General features: G+C 39.8%; 8 protein-coding genes across 16 annotated transcripts in view; 5 read left to right on the top strand and 3 right to left on the bottom strand.

Annotated features, from left to right (window-relative positions):
- The window catches only part of LOC6575770 (protein split ends), an 83,471-nt gene extending 81,407 nt beyond the window's left edge, over positions 1–2,064 (bottom strand). Inside the window, exons 1-2 of the mRNA XM_044008750.1 lie at positions 1,768–2,064; positions 1,646–1,660 (exon numbers count right to left, since the gene is read on the bottom strand). The gene's annotated coding sequence lies outside the window, so the exon portion shown is untranslated. The remainder of the gene's footprint in view (positions 1–1,645; positions 1,661–1,767) is intronic.
- Positions 2,065–3,219: 1,155 nt separating this feature from the next.
- LOC6575769 (protein transport protein SFT2) lies at positions 3,220–4,042 on the top strand. The gene is made up of 2 exons (XM_002001737.4): positions 3,220–3,494; positions 3,555–4,042. The coding sequence occupies exons 1-2, from the start codon at positions 3,309–3,311 to the stop codon at positions 3,981–3,983; spliced, it is 615 nt and encodes a 204-aa protein (XP_002001773.1). The 5' UTR covers positions 3,220–3,308; the 3' UTR covers positions 3,984–4,042.
- On the bottom strand, positions 4,018–6,013 carry LOC6575768 (U5 small nuclear ribonucleoprotein 40 kDa protein). The gene is made up of 3 exons (XM_002001736.4): positions 5,819–6,013; positions 5,369–5,498; positions 4,018–5,306 (listed from the first exon to the last, which is right to left on the bottom strand). The coding sequence occupies exons 1-3, from the start codon at positions 5,924–5,926 to the stop codon at positions 4,501–4,503; spliced, it is 1,044 nt and encodes a 347-aa protein (XP_002001772.1). The 5' UTR covers positions 5,927–6,013; the 3' UTR covers positions 4,018–4,500.
- A 94-nt stretch (positions 6,014–6,107) lies between these two features.
- Positions 6,108–6,842, bottom strand: LOC6575767 (NADH dehydrogenase [ubiquinone] iron-sulfur protein 5). Its single transcript, XM_002001735.4, has 3 exons — positions 6,737–6,842; positions 6,325–6,548; positions 6,108–6,259 (listed from the first exon to the last, which is right to left on the bottom strand). The coding sequence occupies exons 2-3, from the start codon at positions 6,535–6,537 to the stop codon at positions 6,167–6,169; spliced, it is 306 nt and encodes a 101-aa protein (XP_002001771.1). The 5' UTR covers positions 6,538–6,548; positions 6,737–6,842; the 3' UTR covers positions 6,108–6,166.
- Positions 6,843–6,914: 72 nt separating this feature from the next.
- On the top strand, positions 6,915–8,586 carry LOC6575766 (putative tRNA pseudouridine synthase Pus10). Its single transcript, XM_002001734.4, has 2 exons — positions 6,915–7,130; positions 7,193–8,586. The coding sequence occupies exons 1-2, from the start codon at positions 7,011–7,013 to the stop codon at positions 8,564–8,566; spliced, it is 1,494 nt and encodes a 497-aa protein (XP_002001770.1). The 5' UTR covers positions 6,915–7,010; the 3' UTR covers positions 8,567–8,586.
- Positions 8,587–9,210: 624 nt separating this feature from the next.
- Positions 9,211–20,032, top strand: LOC6575765 (nicotinate phosphoribosyltransferase). Of its 6 annotated transcripts, none has more exons than XM_032728786.2 (12): positions 9,211–9,346; positions 10,667–10,892; positions 12,404–12,574; positions 12,635–12,761; positions 13,455–13,538; positions 13,621–13,748; positions 15,012–15,152; positions 15,214–15,385; positions 15,760–16,104; positions 18,394–18,659; positions 18,744–19,153; positions 19,219–20,032. In XM_032728786.2, exons 2-12 carry the CDS (start codon positions 10,799–10,801, stop codon positions 19,294–19,296), a joined length of 2,016 nt encoding a protein of 671 aa, XP_032584677.1. In that variant the 5' UTR covers positions 9,211–9,346; positions 10,667–10,798; the 3' UTR covers positions 19,297–20,032. The 6 variants fall into 6 exon arrangements, with proteins under 6 accessions (XP_032584677.1, XP_015020290.1, XP_032584676.1 ...); XM_015164804.3 differs by having other exon boundaries at positions 10,653–10,892; XM_032728785.2 differs by lacking the exon at positions 9,211–9,346 and adding an exon at positions 9,454–9,588 and having other exon boundaries at positions 10,653–10,892.
- Positions 20,033–20,353: 321 nt separating this feature from the next.
- LOC6575764 (zinc finger protein Xfin) lies at positions 20,354–23,070 on the top strand. Its single transcript, XM_002001732.4, has 3 exons — positions 20,354–20,741; positions 20,807–21,844; positions 22,112–23,070. The coding sequence occupies exons 1-3, from the start codon at positions 20,467–20,469 to the stop codon at positions 22,704–22,706; spliced, it is 1,908 nt and encodes a 635-aa protein (XP_002001768.2). The 5' UTR covers positions 20,354–20,466; the 3' UTR covers positions 22,707–23,070.
- A 457-nt stretch (positions 23,071–23,527) lies between these two features.
- Positions 23,528–25,347, top strand: LOC6575763 (tubulin-specific chaperone C). 4 transcript variants are annotated; one of them, XM_015164800.3, is made up of 3 exons: positions 23,528–23,687; positions 23,807–23,915; positions 24,057–25,347. In XM_015164800.3, exon 3 carries the CDS (start codon positions 24,068–24,070, stop codon positions 25,157–25,159), a length of 1,092 nt encoding a protein of 363 aa, XP_015020286.1. In that variant the 5' UTR covers positions 23,528–23,687; positions 23,807–23,915; positions 24,057–24,067; the 3' UTR covers positions 25,160–25,347. The 4 variants fall into 4 exon arrangements, with proteins under 4 accessions (XP_015020286.1, XP_032584925.1, XP_032584926.1 ...); XM_032729034.2 differs by lacking the exon at positions 23,528–23,687 and having other exon boundaries at positions 23,694–23,915; XM_032729035.2 differs by lacking the exon at positions 23,528–23,687 and having other exon boundaries at positions 23,694–23,922.
- The last annotated feature ends 223 nt before the right edge of the window (positions 25,348–25,570 follow it).

Here is a 25,570-nt window from a genome sequence, read left to right as displayed (position 1 = left end):
ATTTATGGCTAAAAGCTGTGGCCATTTATAGACAACATTTTGCAAAATCCCATTAAAAGAGGCGGCTTTGGCTTTGGCTTCAGCTTCAGTTAGAATTCGAATTTCATTAATATGCCAGCAGCTGCTGTCGCTGCCTCTGCCTCTGCCGCTGCTCTGCCTGCGGCAGAAGAAGAAGCTACCAAACCAGTTTTCTGTTTGTTCTTCTTCTTCGTCTTTGTAGTCAGCGAACTATGCAGTCATTTTTGTAGCGCTGCTACGTGACCACACATACAAGCAGACACACACACGCACGCATTCACACATATACATAGTCGTGCGACGACCGCATTTGCAATGTTGTCCCAGAGGAGGGGGGCAGAACGATGCGGGGCGGCTGCGGATGCCACCACACGCCGCGACGCTTCCAACGCCAACAATACAGAAACTTTTGTAGTTTTTGTCGTACAACGTAGTTTCTAGCAGCTCACACACACCACATACACACGTATATAAACACACATCTATACAGGCGCACGCGCACGCACACGAAACGGGTTAAATAAGTTTTTTTTTCTTGTTGGTTGTTGTTTTACTGCATCCGGCAGCTCGCTCGCACTCATAGTCATAGTTGGATCTCTCGCTCGCACGCGCGCGTTCTCGTTTCGTGCAGCTGAATCGATTTTTGAACGAGCGACAAACGACGTCGAGCGACAACGACGCTACAGCAAAACGCGACACGACAATTTCTCTCCATACCATAGCGCCATCTCGTTTGCACACACACAGCGCATATCTGCGCACTCGCTCTCACTGCTTTATTTGCGTTGTTCGCTGTTGGGGCTCAAATATATACACACATACATATACACATATATATACACTAATACATATGCTGAGGCAGCGCCATGTTACTTTTAGTTAGTTAGTTGTTGTTGTTGTTGCTGTTGCTGCTGCCAACTCGTTGAGGGGGAGCTGTCAGCCTGGATTTTTGCTACAACAATTTAAACGTCGCTGTTGTAGCCGCTGCTGGCGTCACTGCCGCTGTCGCTGTCGCTGCTTCTGCCGCTGCCTCGTTATTTTTCAGCCCGTTGCACGTCATCCGTTCGCCTTATGTGCTTTGAATTTCTGATGAAATTCTTTGCTTTCGAGTTAATTGCTGTTGTTGCTGCTACAACAACGATGACGACGACGTCGGCAGCGACAGCGACCGCAGCGCCCCCAGGCCCCAAAACTGGAGCTGCCTCTGCCTCTGTCCCAATCGTTGTGCCATTTTTCTTTGTGCTGCGCAGCTTTGTAGATCGGCTCCACAGAAACCAACGAATCGAGTCCTGGGCGTATGCACAAACACTCTTACACACACACACAAACACATACATGCTTATATACAATTATATGTATATTATACATATATATATATAACATTCTGTATAATTTTAGTTGTGCTCTTTGTTTAATTAGAAAAATTAGCATAAGCTTTGTGTGGCTGACTTTAAATTTAGTTTCAACTCTTTTTATTACACTTTAAAACAGACAATTTGCTCTTTTTTAAACACATTGCAACACTTTCCTTTTGGCTTTGCCAATTTAACATTTTCATTTTATTGTATTGACACTATTTTTCATATTTTATAAATTTTTGATTCCAGTTGCTGATTTATTTCCTTACCAATTGCATTGAGAGCTGCAAAGAATAAGATAATATGCCGTATTAGTGTTATTTTTGAATTTTAAGTACAATCAGCATTGCATTGCCTCCAGTACGACAGCTTTCCAGTCTTCCATACTTACACCATTTCCAGTTGGCGATCGTCGCTTATTTTCCAATCGTTTTGGACTGTATTTGAAATTTTAACATTTTCTTTTCTCTTTTCAAATTTCAAAGACCTCCAAACGATCCCGTTTTAACGTTCGCTGCGAGCCGGGAGTCAAAATATTTTCAATAATTTACGTGAATTTTCATTTATCGACGATTTTCACTTGAAATTTGGGCAATTTGTTGAATCCGATTCAACAACAAAAAACCCAACACAAATGCATTTTTTTTTTTTGTATTTAATTTCTCCCAAATTTGCGCAAAAAACAATAAAAAATTTGCTGCTCAGCTTTTTTTTCTTCTTTTTCGTATTAGAATTATTTTTGTATTTATCTTTTGTATTTCGATTGCGTTTGAAAATACTTTTTTGCTTTTGTCGGCGGCTGGTGCTGCTTTTACGTACTGTTTTTGTTTGTGTTTGATTGTATTTTTATTTGTATTTACATTTGTTGTTGTATTTGTATTTGCACTCGCATTCGCATTTGCATTTGTATTTGTGTAATTAATGCGTTTTCCCAAATAAACACAATCGCCTACACGCATACACATGCATCAACATACGCACACGCACACACAATCGCGCACACACACTCACACATAAGCGCGCGTACGCTCCGAAACCGCACACACTCTCATATATGCATTTATACAATTTGCATAAATAGAAGAGCCAAAGAGCCGTTTGCATGGAATCGCGACGTTTTGTATTTGCGACAAGGGCGGGGGCAGCGGAGGGTGCGATTTACTTTGATCAATATTATAATGCGAATTAATTCAATTTAATATTTAATTTCGGCGTGTGTTCGGCGTTTTGAATATTATCAATTTCTGGCTTGTAATTTATTTCAGTTTAATTACATATTTGCCGCGCGCGCAGCGACAACGAACCGACCACGACAAAAATTCAACTGAAACTGAAAGAATTAGCGGGTTGCCAGATTTGAATGGTGAGGGCTGGCATTTACTGCCATGTGGCAACGCCAACGACTTGAGAGGGGCAGAAATGGTGTATTTTTGAATGGAGCTGCGCTGGCAGCACAGCACGAGTGCTGTGCGGCTATGGCTTATTGCATTTGTGACGTCAGACGGTGAAAAAGTTGATATGTTAATACACAAATAATAGAAGTAGTCAATGGCGTTAAAGTGTATTGTACCTAAATGCAAATGTAAATATAAGCAAGAAAATGTTGAAGCATATTATTTTATATGCAGTTTGTTTTAAGGCCTTAGTCACTAACCAGTGCCTTAGTACATGTTGGTACAAAACAAGAGCCGTTGCCAGTGCTGCCAAGTTGCTTTATAGATATTCATTTGTCGCGTTGACAGTAAATACAATAATAATATAAACAATCTATTGTGTATTCGAATTTCGGAATATTTCGCGCCATTTACGTTTGTGTATTCCAACACTAGTCAGCGCTGCCAATCTATTTTACAGCTGCTTGATTGTCGGGTTGGCAGTAAACAAAAAACATTGACGATTATTAAAAATATTTATGCGGTGGCATTCGATTCAATGAGTAATTTAAAGCAGGATCTCGATGAGTATTTACTGCTGCAGAGCGACCAAAAGAAGAACTTCAATGTCAAGCTGCCACAGATTAAAGTGCCCGGGCTGGCGCAAATCTTTTCGCGCACAAGCGAACAGCCCGAGGCAAACAGTTGGCTAAAGGACACACAGGACTCTTGCTGCCCCAAGCTGGTAAATGACGATGAATTGACTAATTCACTGGCCATACATAAATGCCATTTCGCTTCACAGTCCCGCCTGCAGCGCATTGTTGGCTTCGTCGCTTGCCTGGGCATGGGTTGCCTCTGCATGACGCTCTCCACGCTCTATATTCCAGTCTTGATGCTCAAGCCGAAGTTTGCGCTGCTCTTCACTCTGGGCAGTCTCTTCTTCATCTTGAGCTTCTGCTTCCTCATCGGCTTTCAGGCATTCTTCAAGCAAATGTTCTCGCGCCCACGCCTCGTCACCTCCATCTCCTACAGCGCGTGCCTTACCTCAACGCTTTACTTTGCGCTGGTGGCCAAGAGCACCGCCTTCACGGTTCTCTTCGCCGTCGGCCAGATCATCACGCTGCTCTTCATGCTGCTGGGCATGGTGCCGGGCGGTGCGACGGGCCTCAAGTTCTTTGGTCAGCTCTTCAAGAGCAGCGTCTCCAGCTCGTCCAGTGCACTGCCCGTTTGAGCTCGTACCAAGAAATCAAAAACAATTTTACAAATTATACAATACAAATTATTTATTAATCGTTATGACAATGCAGAAAAATAAAACTTATTTGTGATAGAAGCCGAGGATTGCTTAAGACTGTAAGTTGTTCAGATGAGATCTAAGAATTAGCTGGAAGTAGTTCAAGCTAGCTGAGGTATAGCAAGAGTCTAGTAGCTAGTCTTAGATGGGTGCATGAAGAACTAGTTCTTAAAACTAGAGATGGGGCCTTTGATCCTGCCTGCTTAAAAATAGATCAGAAGTTGAAGCTTGCCTCGATCAATGAAGCAAGGAATACAGGAAGAGATTTTTTAAAGAGCTAACCGATCAAATCTCACTTGAGTTATAATCTAGTTGTTAATCTTGAAGCTTCTCTACGATCGAATATCGCTTAAGTATGAATCATTCAGCTAGTCTCAAATCCCAGCTCAATCCTCAGAACAAAACATCAGCATCTCCTTCTCAATCTCACTGATTATGAAATCCTCTACCGTAGCTAATCCTCAATCTCGCCCAGATACAAGGTCTTATCGCTTGAGCCGGACAATATGAGAGGTTCCTTCGGACTGAAGTCCACATCGTTCACGCTGCCATTGTGTCCAGGCAGCTTGTACAGTATTCTCCGCGTATTCACGTCCCACACGTAGACATGTCGATCCGCTGAGCCGGCGCTGATCTTATCGCCACCCGGCGCCCAGGCGCAGCGTAGCAGATTCTTCTCAAAGTTATGCTGATGTCCCTGGAAGACCTTGACGCAACGCTCGCCGGGCGCATAGGCGCGCACATCCCACACGCGCAGCGTGTTATCCATGGCATTGGTCAGGACAAAGTCGCCCTCCGGGGACAGGGCAACCGCTGTGATTGTGTCCGTGTGGCCACGCAGATGGTGCAGCACCTGCTGCTTGCGTATGTCCCAGATCTTCAGCTCGTTGTCGATGCCGCCGCTGATGACCTGCTCGCTGGTGTCGCCAAAGCAGACGGCTGTCACTTGGTAAGGTGATTCCAGGACGTGCACCGGCTGCTTCTTGCGTGCGTCCCAAATGCGTATGGTGCGATCGTCGCTGCCGGAGCACAACAGCTGCTGGCCACGCCTCGAGCCCTGCACACTGTTCACAAAGTTCGTATGGCCCTTCAGACGTCGCACTCTCTGACCCGTAACAATGTCCCAAATGGCCAGCGTTTTGTCTGTGGAGCAGGTGAATATATGCGAGCCATCCGGCGTAAAATGCGCCTCCATGACGGCACCACTGTGACCCGACATGGCCATTATGTTCTCACAGTCGCCATACACCTGCCAGATATCTAGAAGTGGAATATAGTTTAGTCTAACTGAAATATATAAATATATGATGATGCTCATTTACACAGCTGCCTGTCGAAGCCGGAGGAGAGCAGCATTTCGCCTTCCGGATGAAATTCTGTCGTAAATATTTCGCCTTCATGGCCCTCCAGCTGCATGATGGGCGCCTGCAGATTGGAGGTGCGTCGCACGCCCTGAAATTGCGTTGGATTAGAAGAAAGCGAAGAAACAATGCGAAAGAAGAGTTGGGATTGACATCAGGAAGATTGTTTAGAGCGGAAGCAGAGCCAAGGAAAGGCGACAGCCGACAGTCGTCCATCTTTATATAGGTTTCACTGGGAGTATCCATTCACAGCTCATATTCAAGGCGTTCTTCATTTTTCCAGAGTTGTGTTCTTCCACTACCACCTTTCCATTTTATTCATTTCTCTAACAATCTCCGCAAGCCTCTAAAAATCTTCCACACCAAAACACGCTGCTTCCTCTTCTTCTTCAAGAGCTTCATTCAGCTTACCGACTCCAGCAGCGCTTTATCCCGATTTGTATATGCCACAATGTCATTTTTGCTGCGCTTAGGCTCTTGCGCCAGCATCACACTATTATTGGGTCGTTTTGTGGCCATTTTATTTAAGAAAATTTACTTAAACGTAAGCGAGCGACTCTTCAGCCGCAAAAACAAATGCCAGGGCTGCCAACTCGCTGAAAAGTAACAATTAGCAGTGCTGCAAAATATAGTTTAAGCAACACTGGCAAAATACCAAAACAACAAAACTAAACCAATTTTATCTTTTTACATATTAGCATAGTTTTCAATTTTCTTTTATTTAAAACATATTTCAGCTACATATAAGCAATGATTCCTTTAATAAGCATCAACACGTGGTGGTTCGGCAAACAGTTCCTCCCGCTTGCGCTCACCGGCCAGCCACTGTTTGTAGCGCTCCGTGCGCATAGCCTGAAGGAAAACATAAAAGGCTTAAATAAATATTCAACTTTCCATTTGGAATATTGCAAGCTTACATGGAAGCGCAGCAGCTGCTTCTGCATGCCCACGCACTCCTGGAAGTCGGCAATCAGATCGGCGCATTGCTTTTTGCCGCGTTCCATGCCGTAGGCTTCCAGGCATTCCATCATTTTCATTTCGAATTTGCCGCATTTGTCGTAGGTCTGATGGTTGATCAGGCAACCGGTCAAATCGGTGAGTGGCAGACGCAGGAAGGGCGACAGCGACATCTCGGCAGCTCCTAAATATATAATGAATATTTATATTATTCGCACATTCCAATTGGAGTATTATTTTGCCACTCTGTGACGTAACAATAACAATGCTTTTCACTTGCTTATAGAAGCAATTTATTTCACTTGCAGTTGCTTGAGCGATGCTTTAGGTGTTATTACGTCGCATAAAGTAATTATAACAGATAAAACGCACCTTAAATCGCAATCAAAAGAAAAATAGAAATATTTGACAATAGACAGCCGATAATTTGGGGCAGCACAACTGGTCACACTTAAAAACCAGCTGTCGATCCGCTACACTGCAGTATTTTATGATAGCTAAACACAAATAGCGCCAAAATATATCGAGTCTAGTATTTTAAACAGTGTTCACAAACGATGCTTTGCTAGCACGTTTTGTTTACATCGCAAAGTTGAAGTTATAATTGTTTAAATTGAATTTGAATTGAATTAAGTATTAAAGGAAAATGAAGAATCAGGAGCTTGTTGATTATTTGGCAAGCTGTGGCGTCTGTCGCGTCTGTCAGTTGCGCTATTTGAAAGCACGCGGCAACGAATATCGCGACATGCAGCAGACCTTTCAGCGCGTGAGAAAAAACATTTCAAGAAATTCAAGCGGCTTAAAAAGTACAGAAGATTTTAATTCTAGCTGGATGTTAAAGTAGATGACAGTGATTTGAAGCCGTCAGAGGATGAGCCGAATGAGCAGCCACCAAAAAAGCCCCGCTTAACCATTTGCTCAACTTGTTTGGGTTTGTTCTCGGAGGAGTTTCAAAGTCAGTTAATTGAGGGCATTTCCAAATCGGATTTCGGCAAATATGATAGCGCGGGAATTGTCCTGGCTATAACGCTGCCGCTGACACTACAGCTGCGCCAGCTGTCCATGTGGTTCGCCCTACAGCGGAAATTTGGCAAGAGCTCCTTCAATGATAACTCTGCCCCGGATGTGCCCATCAAGGAGGCCGTCAAACTGATTCTGCATCCCATTGTGTGCTCGAAGCTGGGCAGGGAATACGATGCAAACGGGCTGATGATCAACATTGATGTACGGCACAGCGTTGAATCCGAGGAGGTGGACCAGCTGACCGAGCTGAATCGAGTCGCATTTCCGGTCAAGAAACGCACCGAGATCTCGCGAGGATTGCTGGAGAAACAATACCAACCGGCACGCATTAAGGCTGATATCTTCGAGAAATATCTACCCATACCACCGGCTGCTGTCGAGGAACCCCTGCAGCTGCAGTCCATCGACCTAATGGGCCCCATTGTCTGTGTCGCTGGCAGATATCGAAAATTGAGTCGGGAGCTTTCGCATACGCCGTGGGTGCTGCAGGGCAAACGGATTATGGAGGAGAGCATTGAGGAGATCATTGCGAAACAGGTGGCGCCACATTTCACTGATACGGTGTGCAAGGTTACTTTCATGTCCAGTGGGCGAGAGGATGTGGACGTGCGCTGCTTGGGCAAAGGGCGGCCATTTGTCTTGGAAATAATGGATGCGAAGCGAAGCAGTTTGAGTCGGCAGCAAGCCCGTCAAATGGAGGTGGCTGTGGATATGTCCGGCAAGGTGTCCATACATAATCTGCAAGTGGTGCCGCGCGAGCAATTGACGCACATCAAGACGGGCGAGGAGCAAAAGCGGAAGTATTATCGTGCTCTCTGCGTGCTTGACGAGCCGGTGACAGTGGACATTTTGAAGAAGCTACAAATCTCGGAGAGTTTTATCATACAACAAAAGACGCCCATTCGAGTCCTACATCGCAGGCCGCTCCACACTCGACCTCGTTCCATATATAGCGTCAAGGCGTGTGTGAGCCGGGAGAATCGGCGTTTGCTCATCATCGATGTGGTCAGCCAGGCGGGCACATACATCAAGGAGCTGGTTCATGGCGAATTCGGACGTACAACGCCCTCCATATCCTCCATCATAGGCAAACCCATTGATATATTAGCTTTAGATGTTGTTGGCATTGATTTGGATTGGCCAGCAGATGTAAATAATGCGGAAATTGAGGTTGAATAAAAGGCGGTTTATTTACTGTAGCTTTTTTAGCTTTTTACAACACTGATAGCAATGGGCTCAATGTTTAAAATGGTGCGGATCTGAAAAAATGTGTAAAATGTGACGTCACAGCTGTTGCATTCTATCTGTAACCATGCATGTTACATGACTAGTGATTTTATATTCGGTTTAAATAACCTTTAAAATTATGTTACGAACTTGAGAAGAATTTAAGTCGAAAAGATGTATAGAATTTTATATTGTCTGAATTCACACTTATTTTAGCCAAAAAAAGGACAATAAAATAAAACAAAATCTATATATAGCGCAAAATGATGAAATAAATAAAATATTTTTCATCATTGAATGTTATTTACAAGCAAAAGGCGAGTATATCCAAGTAATGTGACGTCACAATATTTAGCCCGATTCAAGAATGAGGATGCATAAGTTTATAAACAAATGTAAATGAATACACAATTTTTGTTTATTACATTTTTTTAATAGCTAAACAGTCAGAATTTCAAATATTATTTTTTTATCTTACAATATTTTTAATTCACTTGCAGCACCCATGCAACGCTAACAGCTGTGACAGTGGAGCACATCTCAGCGCATTGTTTTATCTGACCTATAAGAGCGCATTTCAACAAGTTGGCAGTTCCGCTCTCTTATCAGCTGAGAGCGCTTGCAAGTCGCATACGGATTTGTTTAGTTATTTTAACTCTTGCAGTAAAGTTTAATAAAACTACACAGACAAGAACGACGAGCTGCTGTCTGTGCCTCAGGCAACTGATAACTGTACCTAGGCGAATGCTTTAATGTTAAAAACAGTTCAGAAAATACAATTGTGTACAGCTGGCCGCGTTCTATGCGCATTCTCTAGTAACAAAAAAAAAAAGAAAAAAAGTTCAGCGCCGTAAATTTGATAAATTATGAATTGAAACGTGCGCAAAAAGTGAAAGTGCGTGTTGTAGCTGTTGCAGTCATTGCATTAGATCCTTTGCTATCGCACAGTGACTGCAAAAATGTACGCACAATTGGTGTGTGTTTTTTTTTTTATTATTTGATTGCCTTTTTCCTTTGAGCACGTCTCTTGACTTGTCCGCGCGCGCGGTTTTGGGTGTGTGAGAGTACGCCCCGCCGACCTTCAGGCAACCTTCACTGGCTAATGCCTGCGCTGCTGCGACGGCTGCCTGTGTGCAACATGTTATGAACCAAAGACAAACTACAGTAGCGCCTCTTCACCTCACGTGTGTAATCAATAGATTTCCGCAGCAGCAGCAGCAGCAGCCGAAATAAACAAGCTCAATGCACATACAAAAAAAAAAAAAAAGCAAAAAACAGCCCGCCAAACGCTCATTTACTCATCCCATTCATCCCACTCACTCTGACTGCTCTCAATGCGCTGCCTCCCTCTCGCACACTGGCCCGGCTGCTAAGTAACAACAATCAACAAATTCACCCAGCAAACAAATTTTCCAGCACATTTCGTATGCTGCAACCCAACAAACGCTTAACGCGCGCTCTTCTCTGCGCGCAGCTAACATTTTTCTGTTGATGTTTTTTTTCTTCGCATTTTTCAACTTGGTCGCGATTTGTGTGTTTTCAGTTGAGCTTGAAACGCTTAGCGAAAAAGTTTAGCTCGCGCGATAAATTCTGAATGGCAAAAAAGTGATTTCAATTTCAAACGTGTTTGTTTTCTTAATAGTCATTGCACCCTAGGCCTTCCTCCTTCCATTCGCTCGCAGTGATAAACCAATTGATAAGAAAGACGTATGCAAAAAAAAAAAAAAAAAAAAAAAAGAAAAAGATTAAAACAAGAAACTAATTGATAACTGGCAATTTCGTTGTTGTTGTCTTACTATTTTTTCATTCGTAATTCTTATACTATATATTTAAAATGTTTTTTTTTTCGCACTTAATTAACCCAGTATTTAAATGCAAGCTGTGCTTACGTCATTGAACGAGGCTCGAAACAGTTTTTCAAAGCTTTAAATTTTAAAATATCTTAAAATATATATATAAGTATATGCTTATTGTATATATATGTATATTTACTGCAGACTTTTAATCTCAGCAATATTTTTTAAATTAAATTTTCAAGAATATTTAATTAAGTCTCATTCAGTGGGCACGATTTGTGTATGTGAATGACCTATAAACGTGCCGTCGTAAATATCAAACAAAATACCACAAACAACAATAAACAACAGCAACAACGAAAGACAGAAAATATATAAACTTTTGATCATGAATGACCGTGAAATGAGCTGCAATACGGGCGGCCAATTTATGGATCGCGGACGCATGAACCAGAATGGAGTTGTCCAGCCCCTATTAACTGGTGAGCTACAACAACACTTACTCAAATTTTAACTGTTTATCTCCTTTTAATATACATATAATGTAAACAGAACAAATTTGATTATATTTATAAAGTACTTGCTTTGAAATAGAAACATTTTAATAAACGAAACATATCCCAATTAAAAACAAAATGTATTCGTATTTTTTAAAATATTTAATATTTAATGCGAAATTATTTTTAAGATCTACATATTATATGAAGGCATACAGACATTGATATATACGTATGCAGCTATTGGGATACTGATATTGATAGAATTTTTATAAGTGTTTATATGTTCATGAAAGTAAAAGTGCTGTAGTAAAAAAAAATAGGTCAACTTTTTGTTTAGAATAAAAATAAAAAAAAATGCAATAAAATCCCATTACTTTTGCTTTTTTACGTATGAATAACAAAATACATTCTATTTAAACAGGCTTTCTTTCATAATTTCAGAAAAAGCTGTTATGTATTTTAGTTTAAAAATTGATTAAAATAGATCAAACATTCTTATTGAAATTATAATTAAATTTTATTCTATGTTTAGGAATTTCGCAATTCCACTATCTATTGTGAAATTTTATTAGCTCTGATTCGCATTGTCAATTGTATAATTTGCTCTTTTTATTCTTATCTCTTTATCATAAAAACATAACAACAACCATAAAAACAAACAACATATCTTTTAATATACAAAATTGCAAGGATCTAGCCTGTGTAGCCTTTGAGATCTTACTTAAGGATCTTACACTCTTGTCGTTTCGATCAAGAATATCTCTTCCTTCTGCTTATTATACATATTTTCATAAAAAATTCAGCTGAATTTCTATCTTCCATAGGGCTACCCTTGCCTTTAGAGTATACAAATATTTAATAGCTGTACTTACATTGACATGTACCGATATCGATATATACATATATATTTTTATATGAATACTCAGACAAATATAAAGAGGTATACGTGCATAGACTTCAAGTTAAATAGATTGATATATATGTAGATGTTGAGATTGGGTGAGATATATATATATATATATATATATTGATTGATAGATTAAATATTTACATACATATATATGTTTAATTTTTGTGTTGTAATTTTGTTTTCTTATACAACTCTTTTATTTAGTTTTGTTTTTAATTGTTTATTTTTGTAGATTATTTGTAATAGTTCAATTCATTCAATAAGCTATTTAAAGTCGTATCAACTCCCGTTTGGCATTTACATTTTTAGCTTTATCTATTTCCGTCTATATTATATAGAGATAGGAAGATTGTCATGATCTCTGTATCTTGTTGTATTTGCATTTCTGTCTGTGTAATTATGCACAAATTTTGAACTTTGAGCGCATCTTATCGCACGGGTTCATTTAACGATTTACGCCGTTGGTTAACCACCGAGTCAATAAATAGTCTCATATCATTTGAACTAGTCTAAAATGGAGTCTATCGCTTGTCGGCTTATCGGCATTATCTGCATGTACTTTATTACTTTTACTTCATCGCAGATTTATATCAAATAACAATGGCCTATGCCTACTGGAAATCGGACAAAACGGATGATCAAGCCGTGTTTGATCTATTCTTTCGCAATAATCCATTCCATGGAGAGTTTACCATATTCGCGGGGCTGGAGGAGTGTCTCAAGTTTTTGGATAGCTTTCATTATTCGCAGAGCGGTAAGTGTGCTAAACTTATTATAATGTAATAGGTTTTGAATAAATTTTCTTTGCTTACAGATATTGAATACCTGCGTCAAACATTGCCCGAGGGCATTGAGAACGAATTCTTCGAGTACTTGGGCAACCTGACAGCTCATGATGTTACGCTCTATGCTATAGATGAGGGCACGGTGGCTTTTCCTCGGTGAGTTGAGCTATAAGCTAGGCTTAAGAGAAGACTTCAACTGGGACTTTAAGTAGGGATTCAAAGACTATAGGATAGAAGAGTTAACATGACTGTTTAAAGATTATATATGTTGCATGTTGAAGAATAGAAAACTAAGGATGACTGTAAAAAAAATTGAATATGCATGTTAAAAATTTAAGAAACTCATATTCAAATGGTTTCAATAAATAATTAAATGTTGTACATTTATATAACTAATTTGACTCGTCTGGCGAAATTTTAAAATGGTTTTAACATAGTTGTTAAATGATTAACATGCATGTAAAATTTCAGCAGTTGTCTTGACTATACATCATTGTTGATATGGTAGACTTATATATATGTAATTAAAGCATTTTTAATTTTTAAAATTTATAAGCAAACGTTAGATGAGTTTACAGTGGTCACACAGTTTATATAGCACTAGGGTCTTACCAAATAATTAGTTAGAAAACGATTTTATTTTTTATTTAAAAATATTTTTATTAAACAAGTCATAAAAAGATATATGAAAATAAAAAAGAAAATTGTTAAAGCAATTAACAGTGATGATAAAAATATACCATATAACTCATGTATTTACCGTTATATAAACATGATGTCTACGTCAATATTAGCTATGTCTAGAACATTCACCCACATATTCTCATATTTGATCTGTCGTTTTTACAGCGTGCCGATCATAAAGCTAGAAGGACCCTTGATAATCGTGCAGCTGCTGGAGACAACGCTGCTCACGCTCGTCAACTATGCCAGGTGAGCGGGAACGTGTGATAAGTGGAATGGGAGCATATTAATAAAGCGAGCATTTATTTCTCTTTCGCTTTTATTGACGCAGCTTAATGGCGACAAATGCAGCGCGTTATCGCATGGTGGCGGGCAAACACGTTAAGCTGCTGGAGTTTGGACTGCGCCGTGCGCAGGGACCGGACGGCGGACTATCCGCATCCAAGTATTCCTATACAGGTACATATGCCGAATTCGCCGTGACAACTAAGGTCAAACGTGTGCGAAAAGATATATCACATTTGGCTTGTGTTCGGCATTGCCAAATTGCATGCAGCTGGGTCGTAATCAATTAAAAAGCAAATACCCCATGAAACTAGCGCCTGGATTGCCATTGATCGATGCAGCAGAAGCAGCAGGGGCAGCAGCAGGAGCAGCAGTGGCAGGAGTTGAAATTTCATATTTGGCTTTTTGGTCGTTTTTTTTTATTTTATGATGTGCTTGCATGCAAAGCACGTGTCACTGTCACTCGATGTGGGCTCCGGCCTTTTTGCCTTGTTATAACGCTAAACAGTTTTTCCTTTTTGTCTCGCTTCCATTCACACTGTAAAGTTCAAGAACTTCGCCATGTGTTCAAAAGTGGGTGGCACACGCAACGCCGCAGGCCAACTACACAAACTTTTTCATTGTTCCATGTGTGTGTGTGTGTGTGTGTGTGCGGGGAGGAGCAGAAGGAGGCAGGGAAGAGAGGACCTATACGTACCTATCGCCGCCTGGCACCTAAATTTCAATAGGCGCTCACACATCGTAACTTCGCTTCCTTTTACCTTTTTTTTTTTTTTTTTTTGTAGTTTTACAACTCTTTTGGCCATCATAAAAATTGCCGTTTGCCTGGCAGTTTGGCTTAAATTTTGTAATGCGTTTAATTATGATGGGTTCAATCTGGGTTTTCACCCGATTCCCAATCGATATATTCGCGTGACGCGTGACTCACGCGTCCAAGGTCTTCACAGCCGTTCAGCCATGAAACAACAGCGCCTTCAAATCTAAATCAAATATTAACAGTGGATGTTGGGCAATGTCAAATCTGATTGAAATGTTTAATAAGACAAGAGAATTTGACAGTTAACTGAAAGCCATATGAGAAGCTGAGCTGACTATTTAATCAAACTCTTAACATACTAAGTTAGTTAGTTAACAGTGAGTGTGATGCTATGAAAATATTTAAACGTCTTTTATACTAGTAGCAGCTTGATATCCTGTTCATCAAGCTTAACATAACAGCGGATACCATTTAGAGTAAATGCATTTACTTATGTTAACATAACAGAGTAGCTCCTTAAACGACTGCGACATGCTAACTTACATAATTGTATGCGGTCTTGATTTAACATGAGAATGAATGTTAATGCACATTTTATTAATCGAGAAGCTGCCTTATTTGACTGTTATCGGTCTGCTAGAATTAAATAACATGTTATGTACATTCATTTCCTCTTCAAGGTGGCTTTGATGGCACCTCCAATGTGCTGGCTGGCAAACTGTTTAACATACCCGTGAAGGGCACGCATGCGCATGCCTATATCACAAGCTTCAGCAGTGTGGGCGAGCTGAAGACGCGGTTGCTGAAGCACAAGCAAACGGGTGAGTACTTCAAATAATAATAAATTTATAAATTGAATAATATATATCGATATCTGTTCAGGCATTATGGAGGACTTGCTGGAGCATGCTATACGGCATCGTCAAATGCTTTCCCATGTGCTGGATGTATCCACGGAGGAGTCGAGTGAGGGCGAACTAGCTGCTATGGTCTCGTATGCCATTGCCTTTCCGGATGGCTTTATGGCGCTTGTCGACACGTACGATGTTAAGAGGTATTTCGCTTTTAGGCAGATTCTCTCGGAACGGTTTTTGGTTGTGTCTCCATATCTATATCTATATATATATATATATTTAGTAATTCATTCAGTTTTGAGTTATTTGAGTTTTAGTTTGTTGCTCGATTGTTTTTCTATTTCATTATCAAACAAGTTTACTCTACCAAATGATATCAACAAAGTATGAGGCAGCAAATGCAGTTCCCAATCATTCGAATCTAACAAATGCGTTTCGTGTGCTCAACTGTGACCATGCCCATGATATGTGCATACATTCATATATGCTAGCCGCCCCTCGCTCGATATTTTGCGTTAACTTTCATTTTGTGCGCCTTGTTGATCGTCGTAATAATTCAAGTATTCCCCAACAGCCGAGTTACAGAACAAGTCACACAAGTCTCATACGTACAAACTGATAACAAATCAAGAACAACAACAGCCACAACAGCAACAACAACAACAATAACGAATGGCTTGCCGCCAACGCCGCCAGCGACGCCGCAAGCTGCAGCAGCAAATGGCCAGCTCAATGGACGCAAGAACAGTCTGAGCCAAACTGAGCTAACAAATGGTCAATCAAGTAGCACAGAGCCAGCTCAAACAGATATAGTCAATGCAACAACAACAACATCAACAACTACAACAACTCCAACTATCAACACTTCAACGTCCAATGCGACGGCGTACCTACCAAAATATGTCGAGAAGTCATTCAGGTAAATGTCACGTAACGGAACTACCAAAAGCATTTAACCTAAACAATAAAAACAAATTAAGAGATAAATAACTCCTTTTCATTATCATTACTTTTTCGTTATCGATTTTTTGTTTTTCTTCTTTCTCTCTATATATTTAATATATCTTATTTCGAAACTAATCTCTCTGTACTTACACATTTTTTGTATTATATTTTTTTCTTGTCTGGTGCTAGCATGAGTGCCCCTATTACTATTACTAATACTACTACACCATACACTCACTCAAATATAAATATATATATTCATCGAATTGCATATATTTATATATCGGCCATATCCCCAATTACTACACATTGTCATATCATGCGAAATAAAATTTAATATAAATTACTGCTAAATTCCAAATTTATGCATATATATACACACATGTAACATCCTTTAATATATATATGTATGTATGTGTATATGTGCTATATGTATTGGTCTGAATGCCCAGGCGCTAACGGTATTGCTAACTCAATTAGGCCAGCTCAATATGTCAAACAGGTGATGTGCCCTATATTTTTTTGTTAAACGAAAAAATATATTTTATTTAAACGAAAAAATATATTTTATTTATTTAATTTTTAATTTTTAATTTTATAGCTCATTTGCTAACTTTAAAAATATAAATGTCTTCTCTCCCCTTAAATGTATTATATTTCTTAGTATTTTATTTCATCTTCTATTTAAAAAAAAACTTAAGTTTAATTTTGTAAAAAGTTTAAGCCCGTTTCAAAATTTTTTATTTGTGTATACATATGTTTTGCATTGATGCATTATAATTAATCAATTGGCAAGTGGCCTTAATCATAAAAATAATGAATTGATATAAATTATAATTGTTTTAAGCTTACTTGCTTTTTCTTTATTTGCACAGTGTTTTTGTTGTTATTTTATTTACTATTTTTCAGTTCATTCATGCTTTAATTTATAATTTTGTAATATATTAGTTTTGTACAAGTGATATGTGTATATATTTTTTTTTATTTTGTAAAGTTATGTTTATTTATATTAAAATATATAGCTTCTATGTACATTCCTTGAATTTCCGCCTAGTATTTACTTCAAGCAGTTGTTTGCAGCTCTCTAATATGATAATGTTAATAACAGGTTACATTGTAAGCATAAAATGTTAGCTAACGGCGACTCAGTATGCCGGTTATGTTAAATAACACCAGAATGTTAATGAACGTTTAAGACTGTCTATGTAATAAGAAAATAAGTTGAGGTGAATGCTGGGCCACAATTTGAATTGCTTATTTAATTTAATTAAACTAACAAACTTTTTCATTTCATTCACATTTACATAATTTAAACAACTATTTTTTTTTGCTCTTCGTTAAATGTGACATTAAACGTGTGATAAAACCAAATAACGTATAACCAGAAAAGTCGCCTTAATTAAACCTGAAACCGATCAAATATATATATAAAAAAATAGAAATTACTTCCATCTAACATAGTAAAAATGACTTCCCGGCACTATTTTGGCAGAGGTATGTAAAACACGTCTTCAAAATACAACAACAAAAGAATGAAACAAACTACATGAAAATCATTTAACACTCACACAACTCTAATGAGAAATGAAACTTTTTCAGCTGCGATAAATGAAAACATTGAATCACCCTAATGCTACATACTACATACATTATAAATATATAATTTTTTTAATGTCTGTTCAATTAATTTCATAAATTTTTTGTTTACTTTAATATTGATTATGGAAAATTGAAAGAGATTTTAGTTTTGTTCAATTTGTTAATTGTTAATTGATTTCATGTGTGTGTGTGTGTGTCTGTTTTATACTTATCGTTTCTATACATATAAAAATATATTACATTTGATAGAAAAGCGTCCGAGAGAGCACACTGCATGGCTTTCAGTAAATGAAGCTTTCAAAAGTTGTGTCTACAAAAAAAAAAAAAAAAAAATCTATGCAAAGTCAAAGCTAAAACACCTGCATTAAAGTTCTAATATCTACTTTTACTCCTCCCCCACCCCAAAAAAAAAAACACGCTTTGCACTCTCTGCATTTTTTTTCTAGAACTGTGCCACGCCCATACAACCAAAAACACCGCCCTCCCCAAGTCGCTTTTTGAAATTAGTTAAAATTGATTTGAATTCGAAAATCGAAAACTCAAGCTGCACTTAAAGCTTGTTTGGATTAATGTTAACAGCTTGTTTTAATGCACGCTCACTTTGCTCTCTCTCTCTCTCTCTCTCCCACTCTCTCCTGCTCTATCTCTTTCGCGCCCTGTGCAGAAGTGGCCTGCTAAACTTTAGCGCTGTGGCCCTGGCACTCAATGATTTGGGCTACCATGCCCTGGGCATACGCATCGACTCTGGCGACTTGGCCTATTTGTCCTGCCTGGCGCGCGAGGCTTTCGAGAAGGTGGCGGATCGCTTCAAGGTGCCCTGGTTCAACAAGCTAACCATCGTCGCCTCCAATGACATCAACGAGGACACCATCTTGAGCCTGAATGAGCAGGGGCACAAGATCGATTGCTTTGGCATTGGCACGCACTTGGGTGAGCAGCTGAAGCTAATCAAAAATACAAAATAGAAAATAAATATAAATTTAATTTAATTTTTAATTGAAAATTCATTCTCAGTCACCTGTCAGCGGCAGCCTGCGCTTGGCTGCGTTTACAAGCTGGTGGAGATCAATGGGCAGGCGCGCATTAAGCTGAGCCAGGATGTGGAAAAGGTGACCATGCCGGGCAATAAGAATGCCTACCGTCTCTATAGCGCCGATGGCCATGCTCTAATTGATCTGCTGCAAAAGGATTCGGAGCTTCCGCCGGCTGTGGGCCAGAAGGTGTTGTGTCGTCATCCGTTCCAGGAATCGAAGCGCGCCTATGTCATACCCTCGCACGTCGAGTCCCTCTACAAGGTGTACTGGAAGGCGGGCAAGATATGCCAACAGCTGCCGACGCTAGAGCAGGTGCGCGAGAAGGTGCAAATATCGCTAAAAACTTTGCGCAACGATCACAAACGCACGCTCAATCCAACGCCCTATAAGGTGGGTCTAGCTTTGGATATTATTAAATACATATATTATAAAGAATTCCTTCAATCTCTCCCTAGGTCGCCGTCAGCGATAATTTATACAACTTCATACACGATCTGTGGCTGCAGAATGCGCCCATCGGAGAGCTCTCATGATCTATATAAAGAGCCTAGCTTGGCCGCCCTACGAAGCAACAAACAAATAATAATTGAAAACAACAATTCCGCAATAAATTTATAATTTGTTTAGTCATTTGCTGGTCATATGCATTAACAGGAAAACAGGAAAACTTCAATGTGCAAAAATGTGTTTTTGTTAGCACAAACTATATATATAAACAAATAGAGCTGCTCATCATTAGAACGAATCTTAACAATATATATATATACGTTTGTATATATAAACTATATTCTATATATCTTTAATATACACGCACATATTAATCAGGAATGTGTCATGTGCCTTACACCACAACTACAAAGAGGAGAAATCATCGTAAACTGTAACCAAATACTTAAGAGGAAAGAATCGACGACGACGAAGAGAACAACAAAATCTGGATGTATTTAATATTTTTAGTCATTAAGTGTTGTATGTTGCTAACACAAAACAAAAAGAAAAACAAAAACAAAATGAAAAACTAGAATCAGTTGAAAGTACAAATGTTTTGCTAATTAGTTTGCATGTTTAGGCGGACACAAGAAATGCACACACACACATGGAACACACTTAAATAAAATATTTAAATAATTAACATATTATCTAAATGCTTATGTTTAATTAATAATCAAGTGTAAATATGTTCAATTTTATAAATGTAAGCCAGAAAGCAATACACAATGTACACAAAAACACACACACCCACGTTTATTAAAAGAGCGCTTCAACAAATTTGAAAAATTGTTTTCATTAAAAAACAAATTTGAATAATATATAATAGGAACTGTAAGGCAAATGTTTATTAGGCAAAACTTTGCACAAAGTCGAGGTAAAGTAAATTTAAATTTAGAAAACATTGAATTAAAATTGATGACATGTGAAATATTTTGAATCAATACAATAAATAATAAACATTTTAATTATATTTCAAACTCATCATCTCAAACGTCTCTGTTAAACACATTTGAATTTCGCGCAATTTTTAACATTAACAGCTTTCTCGTATTTTCTTTCCATGTAAAGCGCTCTGTTAACAGACTTTGCAGCGAGTTAGCAGTTCTGTTCACAGCTGTTGCTGCGTGTGAATTGTTTGTTTACTTTTATTAAAATAAATTAACTGAAAAACGTTTTTTAAAGCTCAAATACTTTTGCACTGGCTGCAATATATGCGAATCATGAGTGGTATAATTGACCTGTCCTGTGTGAAAATTGAGCGAGACCAGGAGCTGGAGCAGCAGCAGGAATTCTATGGAATCTTGGAGAACGCCAACAGTGCTCAACTAAAAAGTGAATTGCCTTTCTTAGAGATGGACATAGGACCTGTTAAAGTAGATCCGGATGGATTGAAAGAGGAGCCAGCAGGCAAGGGGCAGATTAAACAAAGAAATGAGTCTCCGAGGACTCGCAAGAAGAAGAGAGCTGCTGCAGCAGCAGTTGCTGTGTAAGCCACATGGTTTTAACGACAGCTTGAAAATTTGTAAAGTATATTTGCCCTCTCATTTTTAGTCCTCCTACTGATGCCAAGAAACACTATCAATGCCCACATTGTCCACGGCATTTCGAACGCAGCGATGAGCTGAGCATCCATCTGCTAATACACACACATAATCTATCCTACAAGTGTTCCTACTGCCCGTGCAGCTTTTCGCACAAATCCATCTATACAAGCCACATGTATGGACATACGGGGAAATTTCCACATCAGTGCCCCGACTGTCCTCAGGGATATATGAAATATGCGGATCTGATGAAGCACCAACGCACGCACATTATCAAGGATTTGAACCGGTGTCCTTTGTGTCCCAAGAATTGCATACATAAGGGCAAGAGTTTTCTCCAATGCCCGGAATGCCCACGCGTCTTTGCCAAAGGCTTCGAATTGGAAATCCATCTGCAGATCCACAGCAACAAGCTGCCCTACAAGTGCCCACATTGTCCGATCAGTTTTGCCCACAAATCGAATTTTATAGCCCACGTTCGCGAGCATACGGGCCAGTTTCCTCATAAATGCCCGAATTGTCCGAAAGGATTTATGAAGCGCACTGATTTGATTAAGCACAATTGCGAAGGGTGGAATACTCCAAGCAGGACGAACAAAAGGAAAAAAAGTGGCATTGATAAGGAGGGTGTGGAGCCAGTGGAGCAACATGAAGCGCTGCTAAAAAAGGAGCCAGTTAAGAGTCAGGTTGAAAGAAGGAGCAGTCCAAGAGTCAAAAGGCCTGAAAAGGAATTGACAACAGCAGGGAGCATACAAGAACCGAGGCAAGAGAAGCAGCAGGAGCCGCAGGAATCCATACAAAAAGACAGTACCTTTGCGAACCTGAGCAGTAAAAACGATTCAAAGCCGACCTCTTTCAAAACTGAGCCGCAGGAGGAAGAGGAGCAGAGCACGCCCAAGCAGCAGCCGTTAAATTTTAACTCAAGACTCAAAGCCAGGAAACCTATGGAGCAGCCGGTTGTAAGAATTAAGAGGCTGCGCACGCATACATGCAATGTATGCAGCAAGGAATACCCAACAATCCAGGAACTGCAAATGCATGAAAAGTGAGTTACCATAAATCCTGCCGAAGGAGTGTTAAACATATAAGATAGAGTGATGAGACTGAAGATTATATATATACCTGAAGTTTTCTCCATAGTCTCGAGCCTCCAGTTGGGCAGTCTCAACTAGAGCTCTCTTAAACTAGGGACTATATATATATAATATTTGATCTTTGCTTTAAAGGAATTTTTATCTTTATATATACCTCTCCATAACTCAACTTAAACATCGCAAAATATTCGCTAATTCCTTTCAAATTCACCTTTCAGATGCTGCGCCTCGTCGGGCAGGCCAGGCAAAGAATCAAGTCCTTATGAATGTGAGCATTGCTTGAGGAAGTTCGCCCAGTTGTCCAGCCTCACGGAGCACAAACTCAGTCATGTGGCGACACTTCCAGATAAATCCCCGCCTCCTGTGCGCCCAGTCAAGAAGCCATTTAAGTGTCCGCACTGTGCGTGCACCTTTGACAGCACTTTGAATCGGAAAAACCATTTGCAAATCCATCAGGCCCAGAGCAATTATTCCTACAAGTGTCTGCATTGTGCAAGGACCTATCAGCAGAAGTCGAACTTTCTGGCGCACTTGCGCGGACACACGGACGAGCGTCCTTATCAGTGCACCTACTGCATGAAGGTCTTCAAACACAGCCACGTTCTGAAGAAACATCTGCGCAATCATAGGGGCGATCGTCCGTACCTATGTCTGCACTGCCTGCAAACCTTTGCGCAGAGCTCGCACTTCCATGAGCATCTACAAAAACATGCCAACGAAATGCCATACAAGTGTCCACATTGCACGCGGCTCTTCCTTAAAGCCGTTAGCTACAAATTACATCTGCGCACTCATACGGGCGGAAAATCATGAAAATGCCCACAGAAATGCATAGGAAATGACATGAAAAATGTAAAATTAATGTATTATGGGAAATATTCTCTACTGATGTCGGAAGAAAGATTCTATGAGCATAGTGTTTAGAGAAGAAATGCTATACTCCTATGGGAGAACTATTTAGGGAAATTCTTTTTCCTCATTCTCTTGTGTATTAGGCATATATTTCTGATTGATATTAACAGTTGAGGGTCATCAGAGCATTTTATAATATAAAATATATTTGATTAACAGCCGCGTAGATAAAGCGACCGATCATATACATATGTATATAATTAAAAACTACTTAATCATAGTTGTCTGTCAGCAAGAGTAATAAAGTTGGCCTGCCTAAAACTCAGATCGTTTATTTCGAGAATACTTTAAATAAAGCATAAAGTATTTAAATTGTCAAATAGTTATAGATAAATAACTATAACAAGATAAATAATATAAATGACATATACATATATGATATATATATAAAACATATATATGTGCTTAGTTTAGTTAATTAATTAATAATTAAATAATTAATTAAAATGATTGATTTGCTAATAAATAAATAAAAACAATATATTCATTTCACTTTAGTGGATGAAAATAAGCATTATAAACATATAACATGAATTAAGTTAAAAATAATGCTGAATTTGCATAAAATAATTTTTATATATAATATGAAATATTTAAAGCAGTAGTTTTTTTTTGGGTTTTACTATTTTTATAAATTTTGATTTTTTGAAATTTTGTACTTAAAGCAAATCATACATTTTTTCATTTCAAATTGTTTTGTTTCAATGTTATGTTTTTCACATATATAACAAAAACAAAACTACATATTTCCAACATTTTTAAAACTCCAAAGTTAGTTGCTATTCCTTTTGTACATTTGCCATTCGCCGCGAACTGGTTCCTGTAATCGCAACGCGATTCAAGCGAGTTGGCATGCCCGCAGTGCAAGAGTAACGTGCCAAAGTGAGTAAGCTGATTGTTTATTGAACTTCCACTTAACTACACTTTGCCATCAGCAGCCTGTAAAATTGAAATAATTGATTTAATTTATGACAAATTCCATATTTTGCATAAACCTCAAGTAAGCGATTCAAGGAGTTATACAATTGGCTATAGACGTGCGAAAATTGGGACACATTTTGCTGCAGCTGCGCGCAGACGACATTTCGATTCAGACAACGGGAATTGTTGGTGAGAGGTGACACAAACACACACGCACACCCATATGAGTGCATGCATATATATATACATGTATATATCTATATATATATTGAATACGGCTTTTCGGTCATCTGAAGAGTGCATTGATTTTTAACACTTCTTCGATTGCAGGTGAACCGGAAATGGCGGAAACGGAAAAACAACTGGATGATACTGTGGACGCTTGTCCACGCAAGGACTACCTGCTGGAGCGATTGAACAAGCGCAACAAGGATCGCCAAAACTATTTGGATATTAAGCTGGAGCAGCGCAACAAGGAGACCGCCTTGAACGAGGGCGTCGACTTCTTTGCCCAGTCGTTTGGGGAGCGCGCTTGTGAGATTGAGCAGAGGATTAGCACACTGCAGCTGGACAGCGGAGACGCACCGCTGCCCGATCTCACCAAGGTATTCGGCGACATCACTCGGCAAATCCAAGAGCTGCAGAATTATTTGACAGCCTCGACAATGTTTCTGTCGGACTTCAAAATCAAATCTTGTCAAAATGTCCTGAATTCGTTGACCAGCGCCTGTGATGAAGCTCGTCAGCGCTTGCTACCCAAGAAGAAATTCGGCTTTAGTGGCAAGAAGACGTTGGTTAAGAAGTTGCCGCCCGCTCTGAGCAAAGTGGACGGACAGGAAAAGACACAGAAGACGGCTTCAGACAGCGCCTTCATCTGGACCATAGCCAATCGAAACAATGCCCACATTGTGCTACGGGCCGAGCAGGTGAACGGAAAGGATATCACCATATCCAATGTGCACAAGTGTCTGGTGGAGCTGCAAGGACACGCCGGCTCTGTACAGATCTCGAACGCCAGTCAATGCACGATCCTCTGTGGTCCCGTGTCTCGTTCGTTCTTTGCAGAGCATTTGGAACGCTGCACCGTGGCCATCGCCTGCCAGCAGCTGCGCTTGCATTCGTCGCAGTCCACGCGGATCTATTTGCACGTCACCTGCAGAGCCATCATTGAGGATTGCCGGCAAATCGAAATCGACGTCTACAACTACGACTATGCCGAGCTGGAGTCGGACTTCGAGCAATCCGGATTGAATAAGTCACAGAATAATTACACAGACATTGCCGACTTCAATTGGCTGTCGCCCGATGTCCACTCACCCAATTGGCAGCTGCTCAAGGATCACGCAGCGCCCAACTGGAGCGCGGTCCGCCGCGACTTTCTCAATCGAAACAGCAGCGAGGCTGATGTCAAGGATGATGGCAGCATTATATAGTGCTGGCATCGGCGCAGGCGGCTCTTTCTCTTGCTTGTCACGCTGCTCGCCTACGCCTTCCCATTGGGCTGGCTGCTCATGGAGCTGCTGTTGCCGCTGCCTAGCAATTTAAACTGTACTGTGTAGACTAGCTCGTAAGCCCCACATAAATAAATAATCCCAAGTTAATGTTGATATATACTTACATACATACATACATACTTATATATATATGACTCAAGCATGTCTTCATATTTGTGTCTGCTCTGCGGGCGGCTCCATCAACTCGACTCAACTCAACTCAACTCATCATCCGCTCATTTGACATGTCCATTTGGCTGGCCTAATCAGCGGCCAGCCCCAAACTGTTGGCTCTGTGACGGCGACTGTCACACAAATTACCGTTACAACGGCAAGCAGCTGTGGTCAGGC

Source organism: Drosophila mojavensis, unplaced genomic scaffold, assembly GCF_018153725.1.
Source record: "Drosophila mojavensis isolate 15081-1352.22 unplaced genomic scaffold, ASM1815372v1 contig_36, whole genome shotgun sequence".
NCBI lineage: Eukaryota > Metazoa > Arthropoda > Insecta > Diptera > Drosophilidae > Drosophila > Drosophila mojavensis.
This window is presented reverse-complemented; position numbering and strand designations above follow the sequence as displayed.

Coding starts and splice junctions, on each gene's coding strand:
- LOC6575769 (XM_002001737.4), top strand. CDS start 3,309: ATGAGTAATTTAAAGCAGGATCTCGATGAGTATTTACTGCTGCAGAGC. Junction 3,495..3,554: donor ACTCTTGCTGCCCCAAGCTG/GTAAATGACGAT, acceptor TTCGCTTCACAG/TCCCGCCTGCAGCGCATTGT.
- LOC6575768 (XM_002001736.4), bottom strand. CDS start 5,926: ATGGCCACAAAACGACCCAATAATAGTGTGATGCTGGCGCAAGAGCCT. Junction 5,499..5,818: donor ATAAAGCGCTGCTGGAGTCG/GTAAGCTGAATG, acceptor ACGCAATTTCAG/GGCGTGCGACGCACCTCCAA. Junction 5,307..5,368: donor CGGCTTCGACAGGCAGCTGT/GTAAATGAGCAT, acceptor TTCCACTTCTAG/ATATCTGGCAGGTGTATGGC.
- LOC6575767 (XM_002001735.4), bottom strand. CDS start 6,537: ATGTCGCTGTCGCCCTTCCTGCGTCTGCCACTCACCGATTTGACCGGT. Junction 6,260..6,324: donor AGCAGCTGCTGCGCTTCCAT/GTAAGCTTGCAA, acceptor GTTTTCCTTCAG/GCTATGCGCACGGAGCGCTA.
- LOC6575766 (XM_002001734.4), top strand. CDS start 7,011: ATGAAGAATCAGGAGCTTGTTGATTATTTGGCAAGCTGTGGCGTCTGT. Junction 7,131..7,192: donor TGCAGCAGACCTTTCAGCGC/GTGAGAAAAAAC, acceptor TTTTAATTCTAG/CTGGATGTTAAAGTAGATGA.
- LOC6575765 (XM_032728786.2), top strand. CDS start 10,799: ATGAATGACCGTGAAATGAGCTGCAATACGGGCGGCCAATTTATGGAT. Junction 13,749..15,011: donor ATCCAAGTATTCCTATACAG/GTACATATGCCG, acceptor TTCCTCTTCAAG/GTGGCTTTGATGGCACCTCC. Junction 18,660..18,743: donor TGGCATTGGCACGCACTTGG/GTGAGCAGCTGA, acceptor ATTCATTCTCAG/TCACCTGTCAGCGGCAGCCT.
- LOC6575764 (XM_002001732.4), top strand. CDS start 20,467: ATGCGAATCATGAGTGGTATAATTGACCTGTCCTGTGTGAAAATTGAG. Junction 20,742..20,806: donor GCTGCAGCAGCAGTTGCTGT/GTAAGCCACATG, acceptor TCTCATTTTTAG/TCCTCCTACTGATGCCAAGA. Junction 21,845..22,111: donor GAACTGCAAATGCATGAAAA/GTGAGTTACCAT, acceptor TTCACCTTTCAG/ATGCTGCGCCTCGTCGGGCA.
- LOC6575763 (XM_015164800.3), top strand. CDS start 24,068: ATGGCGGAAACGGAAAAACAACTGGATGATACTGTGGACGCTTGTCCA.